Consider the following 23560-nt stretch of genomic DNA (forward strand, 5'->3'; position numbering starts at 1 on the left):
ATGGGTCACCAACTGCGTGATATTCTCTGAACTGTCAGGAATGTAAGTGCAGCATTCGGTCCCTATGACAGCACAGGTGCCCCCTTCCTTGGTCAGTAAGTAATCCAAGGCCATGCGATTCTGTAGGGCTACCGTTCGTATGGCTACTAACTCTGCACTGAGTTCACTAAGTCCCTCCGTGGTGTCGTTTGCAACCTGTTCCAATATGTCGCGGAGGAGCTCGTACTTCTTCAGGGACCAGATGGTGCCTATCTGGGGCCAGAAGAGGGAAGTCACCACCTCCCATGGTGGTATTGACCTCTGGGCCCGATGGAGGGGATGATGTCCAAGTTGCGGATAGTGCGTAATGCCCGGAACAACGAAACCCAGGTAGCAAGACCCTGCCCAATTAGTGGGGAGCCAGGGGTAGGCCTTATGGCCACAAATAAAGTAGGTGCCATTATAGGGTGTGAGGCTAGTTACCATCGAGGAGGTCCATATTTGAGTCCAGTCAGGACCCCCTGTATGGTTAACAATGTTATTAATGAGGGCGAAGCCTTTCCAATTGGAAAAACCAAGAGTGTAGTTATATGAACTAGATCCTAACACGTGGGTTCCGGGGGTTTTTACTTCCCGGAGTAAGCAGACTGATCCGGTCTGGGGGTTCTGAATATGAAAGAACGGGGGTGTGTGATCTGATGAGTAGGGTGGCTGTCGCCAACCAGTAAAAGCACGTAACTGGTAACTGGCGCTTTGCCAGTCCTGGGCTGCTTTCCTGTGGTTAACAGAGGAGGACTTGGAGAACCTGGTTGGTAAGGCAAAGTGATTAGATACTGTCCTGTTCTGGAATATAACCCATTCAGCCGTCTGCTCTAATGAAAAAGGAACAGGCACCAAGGGAACGCCTCCATGGGCATGGGTGGGGACATGTGTACATACCCAACAAGAGGAGACATTCGCTTTCTTAGCATAAACATAAGACGTAAACAAAAATGAATTTGCAGTTATATGGTGCGCTGCCCGCTTCCTCCTGGAAGGCGGGTGGGTGAGAATAGTCCTTCGGTCAGGACCTTGCAGCCTGATTTTCTTGGTGCACCGGCAGTTCCACCGGCAAGTGTGGCGATCGTAGATCAGAGACATTTGCATAGTCAGGAATCGAGGCTGCTGGTCGTCGGTGGTCATGCAGGTGCGGCCAGGAGTGGTGATCCATCGGAGATCTGGCGTCGTTCCATATCGTGAGGTCTCTTCTCGGCACAGAGGTAGACGTCGGCACCCAGGTAGATATCTCCCTCCTCTGGATGCAGTGAAAGAGAGTAGGGTAGCGAGTATTGTGGCGACGAGGAGGAACTTCATCCTGGTGTCCGCGTCCCTAAGACTTAAAGTAAAGTTTAAAACATCATGGATACTTAATTAACTTACAATGGTGCATATGTACCCATGTGTTTCGCCCCTCCACTTTTACTGCAGTGGGGGTAGTGAGTAGAACCTGTAGGGGACCATCCCATCGAGGTTCCAAACCTTTACGTGTCCAATTTCGAATTAGGACATAATCCCCAGGGTTGATAGAGATGTGATGGGTAATGGACGGGATCTCTTCCTGGGTGGCACGGACCCGGGAATGTAATCCTTTCAAAATTCTAGTTAGTGTTAATATATAATTAGCCATCTCGGTAGTCATGTAATGAAATTGAACATTCCGTGGAATACTGCTGTCCCAAGGCGTTCGAAAGGGTCTTCCATATAGTATTTCCGCTGGGCTTAGGCGAGTTTTTCCTGCGGGAGTGGCACGTAGTTGGAAGAGTGCTAAAGGCAGGAGTTTGAGCCAAGTGGCCCCAGTGTCTGCTTGTAGTTTAGCGAGTTTAGTCTTTAGAGTCTGATTAGCCCTTTCCACCACTCCAGCGGCTTGTGGTCTATAGGCACAATGAAACTGTTGCTTTATTCCTAGCAGAGCACAGAATTCCTTATTGATTTGACCTATGAAGTGGGGACCATTGTCAGAGCTCAGCCGGGCTGGGATTCCAAATCGCGGAACAATTTCTCGCATCAACACCTTAACTACTGTCGAGGCCTTGTTATCCGTAGTCGGGTAGGCCTCGATCCAATTGCTAAAAGTATCCACAATGACTAACACATATTTATAGCATTGACATCTTTCCAACTCAATGTAATCCATTTGTAGGGTCTCAAATGGACCCTCAGGTAAGGGGGTTGTGCCAGGATCATAGGGGACGGCCTTACCGGGGTTGTGCTGTTGACAGATTAGGCACCGACTGCTAATTTGTTGGGCCATCTCTTGCAGTCGTGGGTGCCACCAGCTTCTTAACAATATGTCCCCTGTGGCACGAGCGCCACAGTGAGTTGCAAAGTGTACACATTCGGTCACCCAGGCTGCTAATGCATCGGTCATACATGTTTGTCCTACCGGGGTGACCCACAGCTTATTTTCGTTATCATATATACATCCTAAGTTCTTCCACATATTTACAGCAGTTGCAGGAGCGTCCTCCTGCATTTGGATTATGTCAGCAATGGTTGGCATTGGTTTTTCAGAGGGAGACTTTTCCGAGGGGGTTTTAGTCTGCCTCATCATTCTAGGCACCATTATTGTGCCAGATTTAGAAATTTCTTTTGCCTTCTTGTCCGCTTGCCTGTTGCCCGTTTCCACCAGTCCCGTTGCCTTTTGTATGGGCTGCGCATTTTATCACCGCTATCTTGTCTGGGAGCATAAGAGCCTGCAATAACTGGGTTACTAACTGCTGATGTGAGATAGGTGTCCCAGCAGAGGTTAGAAATCCTCTGTTTTTCCATAATCACCGTCTTGATCGATGATTGCATAGCCAGATTGTCTATCCCCCCTTTCGCCGATGGAAGAACTACCATCGGTGAAAAAGGAACAATCTGAACCCGGGATGGGTATGTCGGAGAGGTCGTCTCGGACCGAGGAGACCTCTCGCAACAGTTGTAGGCAGTCATGAGTTGGGTCGAGCATGTCCTTGGGAGGATACGTCAAAAAGTTAGCAGGGTTGATAGTGATGCAGTGGGCAAACTGGACTTTCGGGTTATTAAGGAGAGCAATCTCATATTTATTCTGACGAGCCATCGTGAGATGTTGGGTTTGTAGCTGTCCCAAAAGAGCTGTAACAGAATGGGAACTATAGACAGTGATATCTTGTTGGAGGGTAATATTAGCAGCCGATTGCAGGCTGTTGTAGATAGCTGCAAGAATTTGGGTACAGATAGGATAGCCAAGGGCTACCGGATCGAGTTTAGAGAAGTAGAGTATGCGACCGGGCGACAGCGGTCGCCGTGGCGTTGGGTCAGGACAGCTGTGGCGCAGTCGGCAAGGACTGTGCAATAGAGCTGAAAAGGGCGATCGTATAAGGGTCGACTAAGGGCAGGGCCGCCTTGAGACGGTCAAAGGCCAGTACGGCCTCCGGGGAAAGGGTAAAAGTATCGGGTTCATTGGTGTAAGGGGTAAGGAGGCAGGAATCCAAAGTGATATTCGGGATCCACTGACGGCAATAATTGACCATGCCCAGCCACTGACGGAGCTGCTTGGCAGTCGTTGGGGGTGGGAAATCGCAGATAGGGCGGATTCGATCTGGATCTAAGGAACGAGAGGTGGCAGATATCCTAACACCAAGGAACTTAACAGTAGGTTGAGCAATCATAACTTTCGAGGGAGAGACAATGTAACCAAGGGAGGCCAGAAAATTGAGTAAAAGTTGAGTATCGGCCCGACATCCCTCCTCAGTAGGGTTAGCGATCAAGAGATCGTCGACGTACTGAACAAGAGTGGAGCCTTGGGAGAAGGAGAGGGATTGTAGTTGGTGTTGGAGACAGCGGGAGAAAAGAGTGGGAGAGTGAATAAAACCTTGAGGCAAACGTGTCCAAGTATACTGTTGGCCATTATAAGTGAATGCAAAAAGATATTGGCATGATTGATCGAGTGGCAGAGCGAAAAAGGCATGTTGGAGGTCTACAAGGGAGAAGAATAGTGCATCTGCAGGAACCTGGGCTAGAATATGCGCAGGGTTAGGAACAAGGGCATGGAGAGGCTGAACAATAGAATTGATAGCACGTAAATCCTGTACGAGGCGATATTGATCTGGTTTCCCAGGTTTGGGCACCGCTAGGATGGGGGTATTGCACGGAGACTGACAAGGAACCAGGATGCCTTGGTCGAGAAGTTTAGCTATGAGTGCATCGATAGAGCGGCGAGCTTGGGCCTTAATGGGATATTGTCGGATCGAGGGGAGTTGAACATCGGGGAGGAGAGGAATAGTGATAGGCTGGGTAGGGACGAGACCAACATCAAACTTATCCGCAGCCCATACGTGGGGAGATACAGTCGCATCGGTCTGGGCGCGATGGTGTAAAAGAATGGACTGGGATGTAGCTGGTTGTGACATGTATGTAATGGTAAGACCGCCAGGGAGGAGTTGGGGTTCCAGAAGAGAGGGGTCAGACTGGTCCAATGCCTGTCGGACCATTGGCCCTAGATCCTTGGCATGGTGGGGGTAATGGACATGGCGGGTGACGTGCGGGGCGGTGTACCCGTCTTGGCGCCATAGCCAGGTAGGCACTTGTGCCGCATCCGCAGTCCCTTGGGGCCCGCTCACAGAAGCAAAAAGGGTGACTGAGAATTCTTGTTCAAGATGAGGGCTGTAAGTGTCGACCAGGCCCTCGTCGGCTCCGGTCGAATCGTAGGCCAGCGTGACGTGGAACAACCGCTCAGGCATCAAATGAAGTGCCCACCATTGTGGGTGCACATGAGTGATTAACTGGCGTGGTATGCTGGGCGAATGGACAGTGATCCCGTTATCCTCACATTCAAGATGTATTCCAAAGGCACAGAGAAGGTCTCGGGCCAGTAGATTACAATCTAGTCCGGTTGTCATGGTATGTTCAGCATTAGGGTCATAGGAAGGATTTGGCACCTGGCGCATTGGCATCTGTCATGGTGGGGCTAGGGGATGGTCGGGGGCTGGTGGAGGAGGAGGGGGGAAGTCCTCATCCTCATCCAGATTTTGGAAAAGACTGTCTAATTGTTCTCCCAATTCTTCCTTTAACTGGACCAATTGCGTGAATGGTCTCCCTCCTCCCCTTGTTCTTGACCTTGTACTCATGGCCGGGGGCTGATATGCTGGTTGGGGACGGCGATGGTGCATAAGGTGGTGGATTCTGACTTGGGAGGGGTATAATAAATTGGATGGGTGCATTAGGGAGGGGTGGTAGAGGCGGTGGCTGTGGAGGCTTCCGACGTCCCCGCAATTGAACAGATGTTCCTCATCCCCATCGTCCCCGTCCTCCCAACCTTGCTTCGCATTGCTGACCGGCGCCGGGGTAGGAGTAGCATTCTTTCGTTCTTTACATTCCTTTTTTAAGACCTCTACTGTTTTAACAATTCCCCCTTCAGTGAGGCCAATGCCCAATTTCGAGGCATTAGCCTGCCAGCTAGCCAGTGTAGATGCATCTTTCAATGACTGACAGTATTCCCTCCATAAAGCAATTAATTTCTTTGCGGTGGAACCGCGATTGTTTTTCCAGATCACCTGTTGGGCCTCTAGGACAGGACCCAAGTCTTTAGGTCCCCCCAGAGGCCATTTATCCTTGCCTAGGTTTTTATGGAGGGCTTCCGACAATTGTTGGAGTTGCTTTGAGTGTTTGGGGTATTGTTCACAGAGAGTCCGGAGCGCACTACCTGGGTCATCACAAGTATCTACGGTATTACCCATGGTGGAATTCCAATTCCACTCTCGTTTCCTAGTAGTCTAGAGAACACTGCCCGAGAATTACCTAATAGTCTGGAGCACACAGCCCGGAATCGTCTCCTAGCAGTCCCGAGAACCCCGCCTGTAAATTCTAGAGAACACAGCCCGGAATTATGGCGGCAGTCCCAGACTGCCCCTAGTGACGATAACTGCAGGGGTCACTTACCCTCCTTAAAACGGGTTCGCTGGACTGACCTGGATCTCGCAGAGGCTTCTCGACAAACCAACGGCAAGGCTGAGCAACGATCAAACTAGTAGTAGGCGAATACCAAGGTGGAAAAGAAAATTTTACTCACATTGGGGGCCAAATTCGTCCTCTACTTTGAACGAGCTCAGTCGATTACGCCGGTTGGGTAGCGCAGACACCTCTGGAGATCCCACCGCTGCCACCAAATGTGAATTGCGCTTTCACATAGCCGTCCGTCAGTCCAGAAGTAAAACACTCAAACACGTCAATAACGAATATTCGTTTATTCACGGCCGGGACAAATCTCTAAGTAGTCGGGGAACCACCTTCGAGAAGTGCCAAAGTCCCAGAGTACGGACTGTCCCTTTATACAATCACAGCTTAGAGGTGGTCCACTTAAATTCCTAGATACACCAATGATTTGGCAAGGATCCAGAACATGTACTTATATGGAGTTGTTTTCCTGAGGTAGGGTGGTGACTATGACATCACTAATACTGCTGCTGCTAACGGTTTTCCTATCCTATCCGTCCATCAGGTCCAACTTCCTTATCTCCTTCCCTCTCGTGCTCCTGAGTCAGCTCTTTCACATTCCAATGCCCATTGTCTCAGTTAACAAGGTTTTACACACTCATCTTTGCTGTCTCTGCACTAACAGATACAGAGATCTGCTCTCATTTCATTCCCTCAACCCTTTAACATATTTTTCACAGATACATTTCAGAACCTTAATATTAAACATAGCAGCAAGGTTATAACAAGACAATAAATGTAATCCACTTCCACAACAGGAGCCATGGTTTAAATGATTTGTTTTTCATTCATGATGTCATAACCCTCACGAGATCCATGGAGACGACTCAATTGATCTCCCCAAGGGGCTTGTGGAAAACAAGCTCCCCACTGAGGGGCAGAGACCTAGAGGATGAGGCTCGTGAAACTAACACTTAAAAAGCCGGCCCGGATTGGGATCGGCATGATGGGTAGTCCTGCATTGCGGCCTTTTAATTTGCCTCAAGCACAAATCTGTGTTTGTATCACCTTCTCCGGTCTCCTGAGGATTTCATATACGGGATGTGGGCATCGCTGGCTGGACCAGCATTTGTTGCCCATCCCTAATTGCTCTTGAACCGAGTGGTTTGTTCGGCCAGCGGGCAGTGAAAAGTCAACCACATTGCTGTGGATCTGGGGTCCCATGTAGGCCAGATCAGATAAAGATGGCAGATTCCCTTCCCTGGCGGACAATCGTGAAGCGATTTCACGACAATCAACAAGGGCCATCATTAGACTTTTAATTTTAGATTTTTTTTTAATTGAATTCAAATTTGACCATCTGTTGTCAACCCAGGTCCCCGGAGCATTACCCTGGGCCTCTGGATTACTAGTCCAGTGACGATACCACTATTTCCCCTGTGCAAAAATAAAACATTTGACCTAGAATACGGAGCTCTAATGAGTAACTAATAAAGATATCAAATATGCAAAATCAACAAAAAGTGCTGGAAATATGCACCATGCAAACAGAAGTAGGCCACTCAGCCCTTCAAACCTGTTCTGCACCATTCAATTCTGTATCTCAGCTGATTTATTCAATTTAGGTCCATATCCCTTGACGACCTCAGCTAACAACAAACAGCAAGTTCATTAGCAACTGGGAAAAGGCGCAGATTTTTTAACGTTCTGCCAGAGCACCAGGTGCGACAAAGGGTTGGACCCATAAACATTAAGCTCTCTTTTCTCTTCCCAGATCCTGAGGGACCTGCTGCGTTTTTCCTGCATTTCCTGTCTTTCCTGGTGGTAAGCTTCCGACCCAAGTCTCTGGTTTGAGTGAGGTGGGAAAAATGCTCTCCAAGCAGAACAAACATAAATGAGAGGGGAAAAAAATACATTTCCTGTCGCAAAGTAATCAACCAAATGTCCCCTGTCGTCAAGTTTGAACGCGAGTAAAATTTCAATCTGTCCTGAGATTCGAGCCGTTTAAAGAACTGTCTCCAGGAAATCCTGTCGGATCCATGTATCTGTCGATAAACTCCACAAATCTTGTTCATGAACAGCTGTACAGTTCAAAGCTAAGCAGCAAAGCATGATGGTTAAGATTGTTCGCAAAGCGTTAAGATATAACGATAGCTCATGTTATCACGTGTATACACAGCTCAGCAGCTGTAGAAGGAGAAGAGAGATTAGACAGCTGAGCTAGAGTTTTCGAACCGGGATTGCGTGTGAGAAAACGGACAAGTGGCTCCTGTTTTCAAATTTTGATTCTTCTAAATGAAGATGTGTAAATTTCGTTGCTACTACAAGATGAAAATTAACTGAGTTGTTAGACTATACAAACATGACAAGGTTTATCGCTCTAGCTGCTGTACGCTTTAAGGGACCTTGACCTTTGCCTGAGTAAATGCTGGAAAATATGCTTTTCTCTTCCAAGACGAATGGTGTGAACAGCAATTATAGAAGTGCAAAGTTGCAGAAAATGTTTTGATGCCAGCAGATACATGAGCCTTGGATTGCTTCCAAAGAGGAGAAAAATAGGAAACATCCTTAAGGGCCTGTGTGTTGACCCTGGCCATGTTTATGGACAACCAATGAGGTACCCTTGGCCCAATCATGCTGGCCAGAGACAACTATCGCCTCTTGTGGCATGAGAAGGGTCTCTCTCCAGTATAAAACGGACACTTTGAGGCACCATTGACATACCTCGAGAAACGACGTGACTACGGTCAATAGAACACAACAGAAGACGATGCCCAGTGACTTTGCAGAGTTCACTACTGCCATTAAGTATCAATTTTGTTTATGCCAATTGAACTAAATATAAATGTGATTATATCGTGATACTATTTGAAGCATTCAAGCTCCATTGGGTCAAGGAATTGTTAAGATGTCCACAGTGCTTACTTACAATCCCTCACTCGCATAAAGAACTTGGTACGGTCTGCAAAATTGCTCATAAATCTGCCATGATCTTGGTTGTCCAATATTGGCTGATCATACGCCCAAACAGAAGGATATTTGCCATTTCCTCTTTTCCACCTTTTTCATTTGATTTGTCACTCGCAAATAGTGGTGTTCAGAGTTCAAGTACCACTGTGTCTCACATACCCTCATTGATCATGGGATATGTCACTGGCCCAACTGCTGAGAGTTCTGGAAGGAGATAAACAGTCAACTAGCCCATGTTTCCTTTCGTCACTGAGGAAAGCTGATCCATGGAGAGAGGGATGTATTGGGAATGCACTGATGGAGCCAATTGTGAAACTAAACTGAAGCGCGCCTCAAAATACTTCTCCTGTCTGTGGCTCTCACTTCCAGCCACATATTCTCATTCAGCCTGTTGCACACACAACTACCAATGCATTGCTGGCTGATTGAGGACTGATTTGAAGTTTACGTTAAATCAAGGGGACAGAAACTGTAGATCACGGGTTGCATGGAGCCCTGGAACCTGACAATCATTCTGTTGACTGCAATTAGGACTGAGCTGCCAAAGTTTTGAGATAATGAGAAAAAATTTTAGGCCTGTACTCTCTCGGGTTCAGAAGAATGAGAGGAGACCTAATTAATGTATACCAGTTGATAAAAGGTAGTGACAAAGTAAATATAGAGTGGGTACTTCCTCTTGTGGGGCAATCTAGAACAAGAGCCCATAGTTTTAGGATGAGTAGCAGAATTAAAACAGAGATGAGGAGAAATTACTTCTCTCGGGCGGCACGGTGACGCAGTGGTTAGCACTGCTGCCTCACAGCGCCGGGGACCAAGTTTCGATCCCGGCCCCGGATCACTGTCCGTGTGGAGTTTGCACATTCTCCCTGTGTCTGCGTGGGTCTTGTGTTAATCACCCTGGGGTAACACACACTGCAACTGGATGCAGTTGCACTTGAAAGTAGACTCCAAACCGTGATGTTAGTTCAATACGCTTTATTGAACTGGTTAAGCAGTGCACAGTTCGCTGTGGGTTTGACACTCTACTAATCTAAGCGTTCTTACTATAACTAACTAGACCAGACTAGCTCTGAGCCACGTGTAGAAGGTACTAACTGATATGTACACCCTGACTGTCACTACAGTTGTCACCAGTGGAAAGACGCAGAGTGTCGATGCCTTGTGTGTTTTATAGTGGGAGACCACCATCTAGTGTTCTGCTTGGTGATTGGTTGTGTTCTGTCCTGTGTGTTGATTGGCTGTACTGGGTGTCTGTCACTGCCTGTCTGTATCTCTTTATGTGTATGAGTGCATATCATGACAGGTCTCACCCCCACAGCCCAAAAAAATGATGTGCCGGGTAGTTGGATTGGCCACACTAAATTGTCCTTTAATTGGAAAAAATAATTCAGTACTCTAAATTTATTTTAATTTTAAACTACTTCTCTCAACGGGTTGTGAATCTGTGGAATTCACTATCCCAGAGTGTGGTGGATACTGGGACATTGAGTAAATTTGAGGAGATAAGACAGATTTTTAATATAATGGGTTGAGGGGCTACGGAGAAGAGGCAGAAAAGTGGAGTTGAGGCTGAATAGGTAAGTATTGAATGGCAGAGTGAGTTCGAGGGGCCGAATTGCCTCCACCTGCTCCTAGTTCTTCCGTTATTATTATCTCAAAACCTCGCCAACTCAGTCCTAATTGCTCTTAAAATTTCTTATTCAGTGGTTTGATCTGCTCTAATATGCAGAGGCTCAGGAACACGAAGATGTGAGAATTAATAACTTGAGAAATATGTAAATTAACATGCTTTAAACTTCGTAAATGGGCCTAGGCTCTATTACATGCACCAACGTAGGGAGCAAGTTCAGGGAACATTTATCCTCGTTACAGTCTCCAATTGCAGTTATGTGCCCCAAGCTCCCAAAACAGCAAAGTGTTATTATATTTTACTGAATTACTGGGAGAGAAAGAAAGATATTGTCCTGGACACTGGGGAGAATTGCCCCTCATCTTCTTCTAAATAACGCTGAGGGATCTTCACATCTCCCTGAAAGGGAAGGAGGGGGCTTTGGTTTAACTTTTCATCTGAAAGGTGGTGCCTGGGGCAGTACAAGCACCAGGATGTGACCTTAGTGTTTGTGCTCGGGTCTCTGGAGAGGGTCGTGAACCTGCGACCTTCTGACACAGCGACTATTGTGCCCCGCACTGAACTATGGTGGGTACCACTGGACAAATTCCTGTTCAGTATATTGGAACAACAGAAAACAATCCCCAAGCTACACCAGATTTAAAAAATACCAAGTAAAATAGATATTGTCCCCTCACCCTGCTTGGAGTTCTGGGCAGCTGAAGGTTTGGCCGTAACGCGGTCCTGTTTCTTGTGTGAATCAATGCTGGATTTGACAGTTATCTCAGACGGACAGAGCTTTTTACCACCATGTGTCGGCTGTTCGTTGTTCTCCCTGTGATCGAGAAATCAAAAAGAGAAAATCAGTCAGCAAACTGCTGCACGTGAGAAGTCTTCAACCTCGTCCTCAATTCGGGCCCTACGCCTGATCTCTGCCAAAGCTACTTCCTGTCAGTCAGACAGGAGAAGTGTGCAAGCCGTTTTTAAATCGACTCTCTGGGGAAACACACATTCTTGCTTCAGAGCCAGTCCCCGCCCTCACACAATCCATCAGAATCATGCAAACCTTTGGTGCCTTTATATTTGACTATTCCGATACACACTTGACTGCTCTTCCACACTCCACCTTCCAGAAACTCAAAGTTATCCAAAACTCAGCTGCCTGTGTCTTACCTGGCACCAACTCCGATTCCTCAGTCACCCCTGTGCTCACGGCGGGGGGGTGTTGGGGGGGGGGGGGGGGGGGTGGTTAGGTGCATTGGGTTGGGGGGGGGGTGTGGGGGTGGGTGGTTAGGTGCATTGGGTTGGGGGGTGGAAAAAGAGTCGCTGGGAGAATCGGGGGGTCTTTGATTGGGTCTCAGTTCTTTATTATCCAAGAGCTACATTAGGATTTTTCTCTCTAACGTTTCCTTGGTAATCACTGTACGTATTCTGTTCAGTCCTGTCTTAGATTGTAGCTCAGAGTCGAAAATATTCACGGAGAGTTCTGTGGAGAAGGGGATTGCCCATCAGGAGTTCATACCTCGTGGGCAATTCACAGGGAGGGCAGGGCGTCGGGTACAAACGCAGAGTACAACCGATCTCCAACCACCAGGAGACTAGAAGATCTCCACCCTTCTTTAAAAATGTAAAGCAGCTTTGTAGGGAACAGCTCGCTAAAGGTCCCTGCAGTCTACTTATCCTGGCAGAGCAGTGAACGTCACACAAACTGGGGAATCCAACCCGTTTTTCCAGCCCCGAACAGAACGCAGCGGCCTGTGCTCGGTGCAAGATGTTGACCACATTGGACAATGGGGCTCTGATGTACAAATGGGCTGTGGCTTTTGTGTGAAAGATAAGATGCTGAGCTGAGGTACTGGGGGCTTCGCTGATGGGTTTCATCACCCCCCCCCCCCCCCCCAATAGAAAGTTGCGCAGGCTAGCTGGAGTGGCCACGGTAAATTGCACCGTAATTGTAGAAAAAAAATGATTTGGGCACTCTAAATTTGTATTTTAAAAAACTAGCTTCCCTTTAAATGCATCAATGCATAATGTCCCTCAACCTGAGGCAAGTTTCACATTCTCACCACTCTCCTGGAATAGGGTTCTGCTCAATTCCTTATTTGTGACTGCTTTATGGTTCCCACAGCAGGAAACATCCTCCCTATAAAACCCTTTCTTCATCTAAAAGACATCCTTCGGGTCACCCCACTCTTCTCTCGTCCTCTCTGGGGGTAGGAGGCCCAGCTTGTTTAATCATTCCTGATAAACACAACCTCTCCGTTATGCTATCAGCCGTGTGAATGTTGTTTTGCAACATTAGAGCAGAGTTTTGATCACAGGCTCCACAATACCTCCCGGGGCCTGCTGAGGACAAGTTAATCGCTAGTCTGCTGAATCTCAAGGCCACTTTACAAACACAACAGGGTTTTCAAGACGAAATAGCTTCATTGTTAAACGTTACATACCTTTGGTAAACTTTGCTTTTTGCAACCTTTACTGGGTCATTGCCAGAATAGTTCTCTTTCTGCCAATATAAAGAAGAACGGGTTAATTGTACAACTTACCTTTCGAATGACTGGAATATTATAAACCTGGAGTACAGACTGTGGCGGGTTTATGCTGGCAAACTTATAGTCCTTCAACAATAACATAGTTCCCCATCATTGTTCTACCTTTGAAGCAAGACAATTTTCCCTTTGCAGGAGATTTGCCTCGCCGTTAAACAGCAGAACCAATTGTTCAAAGGGGCAGAAATGTTATCCAGTGACTGACAGGGCACATATCCTAGCAAATAGCAGCCAAAGGCAGAATTCCCCAGCCGGTCGCTGGCGGCGATATTCTCCGACCCCAGCCGTAGCGCACACCCCGTCCGGCATTTCCCGGGTAGCGTGGGATGGCTTCAATGGGAATTCTCATCGACAGCAGAGGGAGCAGAGAATCCCGCCGCCAGCGAGCGAAGGGGGCGCTGCCTCCCGCTGCCGAGAAGCACAAGGCTGGGGGGACGCAGAGGATCCCGCCCAGGGCGTTTGCGGAACGTCAAAATGACGAGGTGCATTTGTTCAAATAAAGTAGAAACTCGAGGTGACAATTCTTTAGCTGCAGCATTAAATAAACTCCCATTTCAACTTTTGTGCATCAGCATTCTTTGCATGTTTGTTTGATTAACAGCTTACATGATCCTACAGTTTTGAAAATGCAACACCCAAAACAACTGGCCTCTCCCAATCGGTCACTGAATCACATCACAACCTAATATATTGATCCAGGCAGGCCTTAACTGGGATGTCCACACCAGTTCTACTGTAAATGAGCTAAAAGCTGTTTGAACATACATGAAATGAAAAAAATGAAAATGAAAATCGCTTATTGTCACAAGTAGGCTTCAATGAAGTTACTGTGAAAAGCCCCTAGTCGCCACATTCCGGCGCCTGTTCGGGGAGGCTGGTACGGGAATTGAACCGTGCTGCTGGCCTGCTTGGTCTGCTTTAAAAGCCAGCGATTTAGCCCCATGTGCTAAACCAGCCCCTACATCAAGGCTGAAATGTTGTCCGCTCTCGAGCGATCACATGACCATTTCCACAACTTTGTTTTTTGCTTTGGAATTTGGAGCACATCCGCAGTAGAGCAAAGTCACAGAGCAATAATGTTTTCAGAGTTACTCGAAATGGACTCCCACATTTGCGGCCTGGAAGCAATTGACTCTGCCGCTCTTTGGCAAGATCGCTGTCACCCTCCAAACTTCACTACTAGTTTTATCTTATTTGTTCTTGGGATGTCGGCTTCACTGGCTGAGCCACAATTTGTACGAAACTCAAAACAACTAATTAACTTCAAGTTATTATGAAATGAAATGAAAATCGCTTATTGTCACGAGTAGGCTTCAATGAAGTTACTGTGAAAAGCCCCTAGTCGCCACATTCCGGCGCCTGTCCGGGGAGGCTGGTACGGGAATTGAACCGTACTGCTGGCCTGCCTTGGGTCTGCTTTAAAAGCCAGCGATTTAGCTGAGTGAGCTAAACCAGTTAAGAATAGCCCTATCCCATCTCATCCACACAATTAATAAACACTAATCGTGGTTACATTTTCAATCTTGATTAGGTGAAGATCAATGATCAATTCGTTATTTTATTCCGCTCGACCTTTTTGTTTGCATTTTACTTGGAAAAATTATGGATTGTAAAACTTTTATAAACTTACGAGTACCCAGTTATTTTGTTTCCAATGAAGGGGCAATTTTAGCATGACCAATCCACCTACCCTGCACATCTTTGGGTTGTGGGCGTGAGACCCACGCAGACAAGGGGAGAATGTGCGAACTCCGGGGCCAGGATCGAACCGGGGTCCTCGGCGCCATAGGCAGCTGTGCTAACCACTGCGCCACCGTGCCGCCCATGGATTGTAAAACTTACCTCAATACAGCACTGGACCACACCAGAAGTTGATTTCAAATAAATAAACCTTTGCTGATAATAATGTTGGCCTTGAAATGCACCTCACAATTTTTTCCCCCACACTCCAGTGAAGTGCTAAATTTAATTGGACCACCAAGGGCAGCGCAGAAGGCAGAGGCTCATCAGGAAATGCGGAAAGACATTTCTGGCTAAGCTCCTAGCCTGCGACGATGAGTGGCAGAGCCACCGCCACCGGTCCACGGTCCGAGTGAAGATTATCCAGGATTTCCATTCGGCAGCAAATTCTGCTCGAGGTACATGTATGGATGGACTAGACTCGCCTGCAACACTTCCCGCAGTCAAGTATCGCAGCGGCCACTGAGGCAAGGTTGTGTGCAGCACTCCTGCTCTCCCAGTCAGTGTCTTTGGAGCAGTCAGGAAAGAAAGAAATTAGTGAGGGAAGCAAATGAATTGGCTAGACTTCATCGACACGACTGGGTACATCACCTCGAGTCCTACCTCTGATATACAATGACGTCCCTTCCCCCTCACGCCCATATTCCAATTTTTCAGCATTACGCACCCGCTTGTGTTGGTTGCTGTGTGTCACTGATTGGACATTCTTCCTGTGGACTACACTTGCCTGCTCCTTGCCACTCTCATCACTGTTGGGTTTACAGTGAGGAATATGCTTTTCCTGATGCCTCTGATCAATAACCCGAGGAAGACTTTGACTGTGTGGAGATTGACTGCGTACTTCCGGTTTACTTTGAAGACATCTTCTATAGACTAGCTCCATCTCTTGACTGTGGGACTGCAGAATAGAGAGAGAGAAAAAAGAACACACCGTATTTGCTGCAGGTCTTGACGTAAAGATATACAGACACGGCCTCAAGCATCAATTTGGTTAGCCAGTTCCACCAGTGTGAAACTGACAGCGCACCACGGACCACAAATTACTTGCACTTTGCAGCTTGAGAGGTTTACAGTCTTGACAGCGGGTTGCATAAACCTGGCGTTCATTTCCAGGAGGATGAAAGATTGAGAGGATGATCGGATGAAAAAGGGTTCAAAATGTTACACAAAGATCCAGCAGAGTAGATGGAGGAAACTATTTCCTCCGGGGAGGCTTGAGGGGTGGGGGGCAGGAAATCAGCTTTGTCACGGGTGCCGGACTCATTCCTCGACCCACATCACTTTACAAAAGCAAAACTCTGGGGCCACCATCAGATTATTGCTTCTGGGGGTTTGCTGTGCGCCACTGGCTGCCACCTTTGCTATATTTACAATAGAAATTGCGCTTAAAAAGGACGTGACTGGCAGCAACGGGACGTCCCGAGGGCTTTCTTTTGTTTCTCTTTCCCAGCATTCAGTGCAACTAGTGACTCCATTTTGTGCGGCCACTTTGTGAGCTGAAACGCCATTTTGTGGCAATATTTCAGAGAGTTCATGCTTCATTTGCCTTCAGTCCTTGATTAAAATATTGCCCATCACCCCTTGCTGTCTGCATTCACACATGTACGTGGCCCTTGAGAGAGGAACTAAAGGCAGCCAGCAGAGCGAGCATAAAATTGTAATCGGGTGCAAAAGCATATTTCAAGTGTTCAGCTCTACTGTATTTAATATGCGTGTATTGTACCATGTGTGTGCAATGTTCAGGGACGAATCACACATTGTGTTGGCTGTAGCATTACACACCTCACTGCACACTGCAATCTAGAGTGTACAATTTGAAATCTGTAAGCTCTTGTAGTCCCAGCCAGAAACTGCCAAGTCACTTCCCCCTCAACGCCAGCTCAATTTCTGCCAACGCCGCCTGCCCAGGAGTTTTTCTGTCACAGTGCATGTCACATCGGTGTCAAAATCTACAATGAGTGATATTTGGTTCCTAATTTGAGCAACAGAAAGCCATATCCCACGCAGATCACAGAATTCAGTGCACCTTAGTAACGGGCTGTGAAAGACCTATTATAAGGCAGATCATGTCCTTCAAAAGGAGTTTATTAGTTGCCTGGCACGCTGCCTAGTTTTTCAGATGGCCTAATCTGGCAAAGAACAGTAAAAATTATGGGTACTTACGGATTGCGCTGCTGGGTATGGATATTGTCTATAATTCTTCACATACATATTATATTAATCAGGTCAGTAGGAGGTAAAAACCAACAGCAGAAAGTTAGGAAAATATTAAGCAATCCACTGTTAAACCTCAAATGTTTCAGAATATTTTTATGAACGGCCTGCCAATACTTACATGCATTTTCATCACCTAAAACTCCCCATCATCATTGGCCAGCGGTGGCTCAAGTTGGTCACACTTTCGCCCCAGTCACAAGGTTCTGGGTTCAAGTCCAGGACATTGACACAAAAATCAAGCCTGGCTCTCCACTGAAACACTGAAGGCGCGATTCTCCGCAAATGTGGCGAGTCGTAAAGGCTGCCGTGAAACTGGCCGTGTTTCACGGGCAGCCTCCACGCCCCCGTCATCACGCATATGCGTCAAACCCGCGCATGCGCGGGCCGTCATGCCCCTCAGCCGCCCCGCGGACTGATCCTGCGGGGCGGCGGAGGAACAAAGAGTGTGCGGGTATCGGACCCGCTGCCCGCGATCGGTGCCCACCGATCGCAGGCCCATGCCACCCTTGGCACGGCCGTGGTGCGGCCGTGCCAATCGGTGACATGGTTGTCCGGGACGGCACTTTGCGGCCGTTTTCACGAACGGTGAGAGCAGGTGTGCTTGCGTTCGTGAAAACGGCCGTAAAGGCCTGGGAACTCGGCCCATCGGCCTGGGGAAAATCGCTGTTCGCCGTAAAAAACGGCGAGCAGCGATTCATGTCGTGGGGCGGCCGTTTGGGGGGGGGGGGGGGGGGGGGGGGGGGGGGGGGAGAATAGCAGGAGGTCGGCAGCGTGGCGTGATTCGCCCGGACCTCCCGCGATTCTCCCACCCGGCGTGAGGAGCGGAGAATCGCGCCCAGTGAGTCAGGCTGGTGCCGACCTCTGCTGACCACTGATGTTTTAGCAGGGAGCACTTTCTTAAGTGGAAATGTTTCTGCTGCAAGCATTCATGATGGCTAGTGGATCGGAAGCTTGCCAATCACTGCATTCAGTCCTCAATTTCAGTCTACACTTTGACTGAACTGTTGTTTACCCACGAGCAATGGATTATTACCTTCACACTCCAACTACCACACACACGCTCATCCAGTGCAGGCAAGGAGGCAGGCGGCTTATAGATTTCTGAGACATTTACCTTCATTTGTTGAGCTCAAGAGATAATAATAATAATCACTTATTGTCACAAGTCGGTTTCAATGAAGTTACTGCGAAAAGCCCCCTGTCGCCACATTCTGGCACCTGTTCGGGTAGGCCAGTACAGGAATTGAATTCGCGCTGCTGGTCTTCTTCTGCATTACAAGCCAGCTGTTTAGCTCACTGTGCTAAACCAGCCCCTGGAGATTGATCCATTGCTGTGTTTACTGATGATTCCGAGTGCCTTTTGGCTTTCCTTCAACATCAAGATTCTGATCGTTCAAATGATTGAGGAGGAATTATTTCCCGTTCTGATTTGCTGATTTCTTTTTGTGCACCGCTAGAAATTTATTTCTGAAAATCAGGATGAGATCAGCGGTAATGAAGGCTCTGCTGTTTGTCAAGTGCTTCCAGCAGGTTTAATTACCACTCTAGATGAAGCTGCACAGGATTTATACCCAGAGCTGTATTATGCCGAAATTAGGCTCATTGCCAACATTTCATTCAAAACAACTCCACTGAGATGCAAAGGACCCGGGAGGAGGCAGCAGGATTCTGTTCAGCGTTGATGAAATTATCATTCAAACCAACTCGCTCGGTACATATCAAGGACGTGATGTCGCACACTTGCCATTGCTGCTTCACCCTCCCGCATAGAGCAGCTGGTTAAGGCAGTGAGCAACTTAATCACATAGGCCAGCCAGGTCTAGAGTTTCCGTATCTCCAGCAGTGGGAGTCTCAAGGTTCTTGACCTCGAAGATAATCAAGCACATCGAAATGAATAGCGCTTGATAATAGCTCAGAGACGCACCACAAAGTTCAACAGAAAGTCAAAACTAAAAGGTGCAAGTCACCAGGCAGGCAGCAAGAGGGGGCACAGTAGCACGGTGGTTAGCACTGTTGCTTCACAGTTCCAGGGTCCCAGGTTCGATTCTCGGCTTGGGTCACTGTCTGTGCTGCGTCTGCACGTTCTGCCCGTGTCTGTGTGGGTTTCCTCCGGGTGCTCCGGTTTCCTCCCACAGTCCAAAGATGTGCAGGTTAGGTGGATTGGCCATGCTAAATTGCCCTTAGTGTCCAAAAAGGTTGGATGGGGTTACTGGGTTAGGGTGGAGGAGTGGACTTGGGTAGGGTGCTCTTTCCAAGGACTGGTGCAGACTTGATGGGCCGAATGGTCTCATTCTGCACTGTAAATTCTATGATAAGAGATCAGGGCATCACTCCTACAGCTTGAGCCTGTTAAAGAAAAATTTACATTTATATAAAGCACTTTTCACCATTCTCCTGATATCTCAAAGCACTTTCAGTCCGATGAATTGTGTTGTAACGTCGTTCTAACAAACTGCTGGCAATGTACACATGGGCCGGGATTCTCCCCTACCCGGTGGGGCGGGGGGTCCCGGCGTGTTGGAGTGGCGTGAACCACTCCGGCGTCGGGCCGCCCCGAAGGTGCGGAAGTCTCCGCAGCTTTAGGGGCCAAGCCCTCACATTGAGGGGCTAGGCCCGCGGCGGAGTGGTTAGCGCTCCGCCGGCTGGCGTGAACGTCCCTTGGCGCCACGCCAGCCGGGGCCGAAACAACTTCACCGGCCGGCGTAAGTCCGCTCATGCGCCGGAGCGTCAGCGGCTGCTGACGTCACCCCCGCACATGCGCAGGGGAGGGGGTCACTTCCGCCTCCGCCATGGTGAAAACCATGGCGAAGGAGGAAGGAAAAGAGTGCCCCCACTCCACAGGCCCGCCCGCCGATCGGTGGGCCCTGATCACGGGCCACCGTGTGGGCACCCCCCCCGGGGCCAGATCGCCCCGCGCCCCCCCCCCCCTCCCCCCTCCCAGGACCCGGAGCCCACCTGCGCCGCCAGTCCACATCAAGTAGGTGTATTGATTCCCACTGGCGGGAGAGGCTTGACAGCGGCGTGACTTTGGCCCCTCGCATGCCGGAGAATCGCCGGGGGGGGGGGGGGGGGGCCTCGCACGACCAGTGTGGCCGGGGCGGATTCCCCGCCCCCACTGAATCTCTGGTGGCGGAGAATTCGGGAGACGGCGGGGGCGGGATTGACGCTGGCCCTCAGCGATTCTCCGACCCGGCAGGGGGGGTCAGAGAATCCCGGCCCTTATATTGGTGAATTATACGGCAGCACTGTGGTGCAGTGGTTAGCATTGCCGCCTCACAGCACCGAGGTCCCAGGTTCGACTAATCGCTGGCTTTGAAAGCAGACCAAGGCAGGCTAGCAGCATGGTTCAATTCCCGTACCGGCCTCCCCGAACAGGCGCCGGAATGTGGCGACTAGGGGCTTTTCACAGTAACTTCATTTGAAGCCTACTCGTGACAATAAGCGATTCTCATTTTCATTTCATGTGCAGGTCAGGCGGATTGGCCACGCAAAATTGCCCCTTAATTGGAAAAAATGAATTGGGTACTGTTATTATTATTATTTATTAAATATTGGTGAATTGTGTACAAGAATCTATCACCAATCCTCCCAGCATCATCGAATGATTTTGTCATTGACCCCTTCCGATTTTGATGTCAACATTAATTAGCAATCTCCTCTTTTAAACATCCTTTTTTGCGATACAGATTATGGTGAAGAGGTTTAAGAGCAGCCTGCACAACCCAACTCTGCTAAAGAAATATGCTACCTAAAAGTATGTCTTAAGACAATGTAGGGATTTCTCTTAGTTAAAGGGCGTGTAAACAGATACCACCACGTTTGGCTAGGTTGATCCTGCAGAGGGCTGGCTTAACTCTTCAGGAACATCTGTTAATTCTCCCTGACAAGCAACGCATGATGGCAAGAGACATCTTATTCAGTGGAATGCGGCCTGTCTGCGATCTATAGCTTGCACTCCCCAGTGTGTACCCTCGACCCCATTGATGGCAATCTGGTTCAGAGATTATAGGCTCAAGAATCATACCCGAGATGAGCTAATAAACTATGTTCACTCGTCAGTTGAATACGGAGGGAGTGCTGCATTTCTTTTTCAAGAGGCACTTTCCTTCAGATGAAATATTAAAGTGAGACCTCCCTTCTTTACCCTCCTCTTCCTCCAACAGATAGTTTGAGTGACTGTCAAACCATCCCACATCGCTTTTAAATGGTCGCTGCACTTAAAGCACATTTGAGAAGTTTGGCAAGAATGAGAACACTTGGTGAGGAGAAGCTTTTTTAAAAGTTTACAGTATCCAATTATTTTTCCAAGTAAGGGGCAATTTAGCGTGGCCAATCCACCTACCCTGCACATCTTTGGGTTTTGGGGGTGAGACCCATGCAGACACGGGGAGAATGCGCAAACTCAACGCGGACAGTGACCCAGGGCTGGGATCGAACCCGGGTCCTCAGCGCTGTGATGTGCCAGTGCGCCACCGTGCCACCTTGGCGGGGAGAAGCTGAGATCTGGCAATGATGTGCTGCCCACCCAGCATTCTCCTCCACCCACCTCCACATTTCCCCCGCCCCACCCCGCATTCTCCCCCGCCCCCTGTATTCTCCCCCGCCCCCCCCCTTCATTCTCCCCCCCGCACCCCCTGCATTCTCCCCCCCGCCCCCCCTGCATTCTCCCCCCCCGCCCTCCTGCATTCTCCCCCGGCCCCCCCTGCATTCTCCCCCCACCCCCCCTGCATTCTCCCCCGCACCCCCTTCATTCTCCCCGCCCCCTTCATTCTCCCCCCCACACCCCCTGCATTCTCCCCCACCCCCCTGCATTCTCCCCTGCCCCCTTCATTCTCCCCCCTGCACCCCCTGCATTCTCCCCCCCACACCCCCTGCATTCTCTCCCCCCCCCCTTCATTCTCCCCCCCGCACCCCCTGCATTCTCACCCCCGCACCCCATGCATTCTCCCCCCGCCCTCCTGCATATCCCCCCCGCACCCCCTGCATTCTCCCCCCGCCCTCCTGCATATCCCCCCCCGCACCCCCTGCATTCTCCCCCCGCCCTCCTGCATATCCCCCCTGCCCCCCTGCATTCTCCCCCACCCCCCTTCATTCTCCCCCCCGCACCCCATGCATTGTCCCCCCCGCCCCCTTCAGTCCTCCCCCCGCACCCCCTGCATTCTCCCCCGACCCCCCTGCATTCAACCCCCGCCGCCCCCTTGCATTCTCACCCGCCCCCCTGCATTCTCCCCCGGCCCCCCCTGCATTCTCCCCCCACCCCCCCCTGCATTTTCCCCCCGCCCCCGTTCAGTCCTCCCCCCGCACCCCCTGCATTCTCCCCCGACCCCCCTGCATTCAACCCCCGCCGCCCCCTTGCATTCTCCCCCGCCGCCCCCTTGCATTCTCCCCCGCCCCCCCTTCATTCTCCCCGCCACCCCTGCATTCAACCCCCGCCCCCCCTGCATTCTCCCCTCGCCCCCCCTGTATTCAGCCCCCCTGCATTCTCCCCCCACCCCCCTGCATTCTCTCCCCCCGCCCCCCCTGCATTCTCCCCCGCCCCCCTGCATTCTCCCCCCACCCCCCGTGCATTCTCCCCCCCCCCCCCTGCATTCTCTCTCCCTCGCCCCCCCTTGCATTCTCCCCTCAGCGCCCCTGCATTCTCGGCCCTCACCACCCCCTGCATTCAACACCCGCCCCCCTGCATTCTCCCCCACCCCCCTGCATTCTCCCCCCGCACACCCCTGCAGTCTCCCCTCCGCCCCCCTGGTATTCAGAGCCCCCCGGCATTCTCCCCCCACCCCCCTGCAGTCTCCCCCCCCGCGGCCCCCTGCATTCGTCGCCCCACCCCCCCTGCAATTCTCACCCCCCCCCCCCCTGCATTCTCCCCCCCGCCCCCCCCCGCTTCTCCCCTCGCCCCCCCTGCATTCTCCCCTCGCCCCCCCTTCTCTCCCCTCGCCCCCCCTTCTCTCCTCGCCCCCCCTGCATTCAACCCCCGCCCCCTGCATTCTCCCCCCACCCCCCTGCATTCTCCCCGCAGCCCCTGCATTCTCCCCTCGCCCCCCTGTATTCAACCCTCGCCCCCCCTGCATTCTCCCCCCACCCCCCTGCATTCTCCCCCCCGCCCCCCTGCATTCTCCCCCCCACCCCCCTGCATTCTCCCCTCGCCCCCCCTGCATTCTCCCCTCGCCCCCCCTGCATTCAACCCCCGCCCCCTGCATTCTCCCCCCACCCCCCTGCATTCTCCACTCGCCCCCCCATGCATTCAACCCCCGCCCCCCCCCCTGCATTCTCCCCCGCCGCCCCCTGCATTCTCCCCCACCCCCTTGCATTCTCCACCCATTCTCCCCCCCCTTGCATTCCTCCCCCCCACGATCGATAAGCTTACAGACACTCAATGGCAAGCCTCATACATTGGGAAGTCTACACTTGGACAAGGTGTCAAAGAATTCCTGATGCTTATGAAACTCCAGGGGGGGAGAATGCAGGGGGGTGCGGGGGGGAGAATGAAGGGGGTGGGGGAGAATGCAGGAGGGCGGGGGGGAGAATGCAGGGGGTGTGGGGGGGAGAATGCAGGGGGTGTGGG

The 23560-nt window shown here is 50.3% G+C and overlaps 1 protein-coding gene across 7 annotated transcripts in view; it reads right to left on the reverse strand.

Moving 5' to 3' along the window:
* Positions 1-23560, reverse strand: part of LOC119978498 — a 72911-nt gene that overhangs the window by 36019 nt on the left and 13332 nt on the right. For 4 of the 7 annotated variants that reach the window (XM_038820166.1, XM_038820165.1, XM_038820170.1 and 1 more), the window contains exons 2-4: positions 15449-15679; positions 12940-12998; positions 11191-11327 (exon numbers count right to left, since the gene is read on the reverse strand). In XM_038820166.1, coding sequence (XP_038676094.1) covers positions 11191-11327; positions 12940-12998; positions 15449-15679 — 427 coding nt within the window. Of the gene's footprint in view, positions 1-11190; positions 11328-12939; positions 12999-15384; positions 15680-18112; positions 18153-23560 lie in introns of those variants that run through there. The other 3 variants (XM_038820169.1, XM_038820168.1, XM_038820171.1) reach the window with 3 other exon arrangements.

Source organism: Scyliorhinus canicula, chromosome 15 (genome assembly GCF_902713615.1).
Source record: "Scyliorhinus canicula chromosome 15, sScyCan1.1, whole genome shotgun sequence".
Classification (NCBI taxonomy): Eukaryota; Metazoa; Chordata; class Chondrichthyes; order Carcharhiniformes; family Scyliorhinidae; genus Scyliorhinus; species Scyliorhinus canicula.